Below are 5,000 nucleotides of genomic sequence, written 5' to 3' on the forward strand. Positions count from 1 at the left end.
AATGAAACACAGAAGGTTATTACTCATCGACTTCAGTTGACTGCTTAAGTGATTTAATGTTTTACTTTGCCCACGATGACGGATTGCCGATACAGCTGGCCGATGTAAGCACGTACTGTTCGGAGATGAGCGTTCCGCCGCATTCAAACTTGATTTCTTTGCTTGAATGGAAATATAATTAAATATTCCAGAACAATTAATTGAGGATAACAGGATGCATTCTGACCTAGTTTACCTTTACTCCCGTAATGCAACAAAACTGTCCACGGATGTTGGCCCAATTCAACCGACCCATCACTACCCTGTTAGGATTGTACACCACAAACATTTGACAATAGCGTGAAGTTTTAGCAACAGACTAATACTTTGCCATCCTCCAGCTTCTCGCATTTACTTTCATTGACGAATACCACATCATCTGAAGTGATTAGTTTTTTGGCCAAAATCTGTCGAATGAGAGGGCACTCTTTGACAAGCACACAACGTTCAGGTTTTCCAGAGGGCGTCGAACAAGAGCGCATATGCTCTATAGAACAGAAGATCACATTTTTGATTCGTTTTACTGTTTTAATTCAAATTCGATTCGGCAACAATTAACCGACCTTGACCTGCAGGTCTTTATTTCTGTATTAACCTACATCTAGGCACAATTACTATCCGATCACCGGACACGGTAGCTACTAGAACATAATCGATATGATCAAACACGAAATTCTAAACCCAAAAAAAACTACTCAGCGTCGAAATCTCGTCGCGGTCAAAGATTGAGTTCATTCTCGCAACATGAAATCTTGTTGTTTGTCGCCGACTATATCACACTCATTGAGCCTTGCAAACGAAGAGATGGAGGAAAGGGAGAGAGGGAGAGAGAGACAGAGAGAGAGACAGAGAGGGAGAGAAGGAAAGCGCGTGTGAAAGTGTGAAGGGAGGGAGAGGGGAAGAGATTTGCCAGATAGCATCGAGGAGTATTGATAAAAAATGCTGATACTTTTTTAAACAATCATGGTAAATTCGTATTATTAAGATTGAATCGTAAAATCCATCAATTTTTGATGAAGTTTATAACAAAACGATCCCATAATACCACCAAATATACTTGAAAAGTAGCTGTTTATTAAAGTATTTCCAAAACCATGTATAGGCAGATAGTTTTCTACAGATAAATCCGTTTTTGTTCAAACCGGTTTTGGTTCGAATCAAAAGACTTGCCCGTTTAAGCGATGAACCCGGTTGGATCATAGTGTGTCCAATTTACCAATTGGATCATAGTGTGTCCAACTTAAAAAATCTACCAAAAATAGAAAATTTGGAAATTCGACAAAAACTCAACGAGGCTTTCTGGATAAACTTATAATCTTTGAAAAATATTTTGATTTTCGTAGTTCAGATAACCCATCACATGGCTACGATGGGCACCGACAATGAAATTTTAAACAAATCTTCCCCAAATTTCTTCCAAGTTTTCTTGAACAACAGTAGTTCAATAATACTTTCACTTTAAACAATAAAGGAGCAATAAGAATAATTGTGCCAATCGTTTATTGTTGTTTCTTGAGCATAAAATATTATGAAAAGAACTTTGTATAGTCCTCAAAAGCGAAAGCAAAAGTCTCAAAGACACTGTGTGCATTCAATTACTTTCGTTACATTAGTCCATACTTTCGTTACATTTTTCGCAAGTATCGAAAACTCAACATCTTACGAACGTCTACAAATCATCCATCATGCGAGTGGTGCCTAAAAGTAGAATAACAATAAAGAGTTAGCAAGCAAGAGATACTGAAAATAGTGAACTCACACTTTACAATAGCATAAAACTAACTAACACGAACACTAACTACGACGACCACAGCGACATAGCATAGAACCATTGATGGCTGTTGCCAAACCTCAACGTCACACGAACGAAGCTACAACGTGTCCATACGCTTAAGCTTACACAAGTCAATGTCAGAGGCTTCGTCCTTGTGGAACTGGATCAGCACCAGCTCATAGGTGATGATAGCTCCCGTCACGTTCAGCACTAGTTTGCGGGTCATGTTAAAGAACCTGAGCCCGGTGAGCGCAACTGTATCTGTAGTGACTTCTTCAGCGAAACGTTTTGCCTCCAGGCACCAGCCTTCGCGAGGTATCGTACGCAGCACCTCTATCGGACGCTTCGATTCATCGTTAACCTCTGCTGCAAACATAGCAACTGCTAGTGTTCGGCCAATGAGAATGATCAAATTGAACCAAAAGTACACTGTGTGGACGAATGTTGGACGCGAGCTGAAACGATATGGTAAGGAATTAGATGAAGAACTTATAGGACATGGTCTCAACATGTGGCTTACTTTAAACTGTTTAGGATTTGTACACAAATGAAGAAAAGGTTGTTGGAGATCGACAGCATCGTTATTACCGAGACGTGATCGTCTACGATCGTTACTAGATCGCACACATTGCGATACCTTTCACGTTGTTCGCCCCAGAATTTTTCCGTCATTTTCTTTAAGGAAAGAAGGGAAAATGGTTTTCTAACTAATGTTTAAATGTGAATTGTAACGCAAGATTAGAGTCAATATTACCTCTCGTTTATGCTGCATCAGATAGCGGTTAATTCGACGAAACGAATTCGATAGCCCCATACTGATCACGATCACAAACAAATCTATATAGCTCCAGATAAAATTGCAAATTACATTGAAAAACTTGGTAAGAAACCCACGCAACGCGGAATAGCGAAAGTAATAGTAAACGAATGCAAAGTTTGATTTGAAAAAAGCCTCATACGGATCATGAACGGCGGGACAATTGTTTGAATAGTGTACGGCGGCTACGATCGAGAGCAAGTGTTCCGATAGCGACAGTGTCATCACGAGGATCGAACAGAGTTTGATGCGATGCGCCATAATGGCACGATCGAATTCGCGTTTCTGTGTCGGCAAAGAGTCATCCACATGGGTCCACTTCACCATTAGTCCCGGCCAGCTCTTGGCCAGCTTCCAAAAGCGGTACATCCCGTACAAATTGTAGCAGTAGAAGAAAGCCGTCACCATCTTCTGGAAGTTATAACGTTTGCTTGCGAAGAATAACACTGACATCGTTGTTAGGAACGATATACCAAGTGCACAAAAGTACGCATAGAGTGCCCGAACGCTGGTGTACGACAGGTGCAGCTTTCGAGGATCTTTCGAATGGATTCCACAGACGGGCATGATAGAGAACAGTTGGGCCAGCGTAAGTATTCCTCGTACCGCTTCGTGAAACGTGCCATCATGCAGCCAATCTTCGCGCTCAGCTTTCCGCAAAGGTTTGGGCCAACGAAACCAGCTTTCGATGCTGCACCGTAACCATCTTTCCTTCCAACGGCTCACTATAAGAGGCTTTTCGTTAAGCTTCTTCGACTTGCTTGAAAATTCCACATTCCTTCGTCCGACACTGCCCACCAACTCATCCATGTGGAGACTGTTACGAGAATAAAAATGTACCTGATTCATTTTTGTTACAAAACAGTATGTTAAATTTACCTTATAACGTTGCTTTTCCTAAAAAAGAGTCGATCGGTGAGCATTTTATGAGCCATCGATACACGCGAAAAGTCTGGCAAACAATGAACCAGCTTTTTCCTGACCTAGACCTGTTTACGGTGTCACCGTTGAACCGTGAATTATTAATAAATGGGGAGTGAATTATTAATAAATGCAATTATTGCTCCTCATAATCTGACGAAAGCATCTAAACGAGCATGGTAGGTACATGTTGATTTAATGCTGAGATTGCTGTTATTCTGAGAAAGCAATAACTGAGCATAAATTGAGGGGAACAGTGAAAAACATTCGTATAATCAGAGGGATTTATTGATTTTTTTGAAATTGAAATAGCATATTTAGTGTAAAATGTAAATAATTGTACATAAAATGTATGCAAAATGTCAAAAATTATATCGATAATAATTATCGGTTGATTTAAATGTCTCAATAAATCGTTTCTCATCTTCGAATCAGCATTAATCGCAACGCTCATACCAACCATACAAAAAGCTCATTACCACTTCTAGAAACATACTTAACATTCACAAAATTGATGCTGAAAGTGAAATAATCCCTGTATAAATTATGACCCCCGTGTCAACCCTTCACCCTAACTTACCATGCCCAGATGGATGCTTTTGCCGTATCCTTTTTTAACTGTTTGGAATGCGGCCCGAAACGATCAGCACGTTCTTGATAAGTGACTGTGAATCCAGTTTGAACGCAGCCCAAAAACTGTCCGGTTTTTCATACGGGACCCTGAGCGAAGCAAACAAACTTTGAATCCCACTTAGTATACACTGAACGTGATGGGCAGCCTCAAGAACTGTTGTGATGATATGTCGAATCGGAAAAAACTGTCGACCCATATTACGGTCCCCATTTTTCTCTAAACAATTCACTTCTCTACCACCGAACCGACAAGGTCCAACATTATTGACCACCATCTCATTATCATCCTTTCTCAATTCCTCGGCTTGCTTGCCGTAGTTCATGAAGATTCTGAAGCTTACTTTTATTTATTCTCACACGTTCACACTCACCGTGCGACTATCCCACTGGCAGTCGCACGAGTCAGGTTCCGGTTCGTTACACGTTCTCCAAGGACCTTTTTCACAAAGTTCCGGGGCCATTTTGCAGGCTACTCACGTGCACGGATTATCGTCACCATTTTTAGCTTCCGCTTCGTTAACTTGCGTCAGAACCAACTCGTACGTTACGACGGTGGCCGCTATTTGGGAGGACAGTCGGAAAAGTGCCCAAAGTCAGCGGTCAGTCAGTGGTGGGTGACATGAAATCGAAAATAAGTGAAAAGGAGTGTCAAAATTACCTCTCGGCTCAACAATCTCGAATGCACACATACCTTAAGGATGAATTCACGGGTCAAGTAAAAAAATCCGTTGCCTGTGAGAGCAATGGACTCATGCTCGACCTCTCGCTGAAACCGCCGGACCTTTTGCGTCCGCAAACAAAACCCAAACAACGATA

The 5,000-nt window shown here is 41.1% G+C and overlaps 1 protein-coding gene across 1 annotated transcript in view; it reads right to left on the bottom strand.

The window, feature by feature from the left end:
• The window catches only part of LOC126571612 (gustatory receptor for sugar taste 64e-like), a 4,124-nt gene extending 684 nt beyond the window's left edge, over window positions 1-3,440 (bottom strand). Inside the window, exons 1-5 of the mRNA XM_050230283.1 lie at window positions 2,568-3,440; window positions 2,334-2,488; window positions 1,940-2,301; window positions 1,713-1,737; window positions 66-161 (exon numbers count right to left, since the gene is read on the bottom strand). Of these exons, the coding sequence (XP_050086240.1) occupies window positions 66-161; window positions 1,713-1,737; window positions 1,940-2,301; window positions 2,334-2,488; window positions 2,568-3,440 (1,511 nt within the window). The remainder of the gene's footprint in view (window positions 1-65; window positions 162-1,712; window positions 1,738-1,939; window positions 2,302-2,333; window positions 2,489-2,567) is intronic.
• Between the last annotated feature and the right edge of the window lie 1,560 nt (window positions 3,441-5,000).

This window comes from Anopheles aquasalis, chromosome 2 (genome assembly GCF_943734665.1).
Source record: "Anopheles aquasalis chromosome 2, idAnoAquaMG_Q_19, whole genome shotgun sequence".
NCBI lineage: Eukaryota > Metazoa > Arthropoda > Insecta > Diptera > Culicidae > Anopheles > Anopheles aquasalis.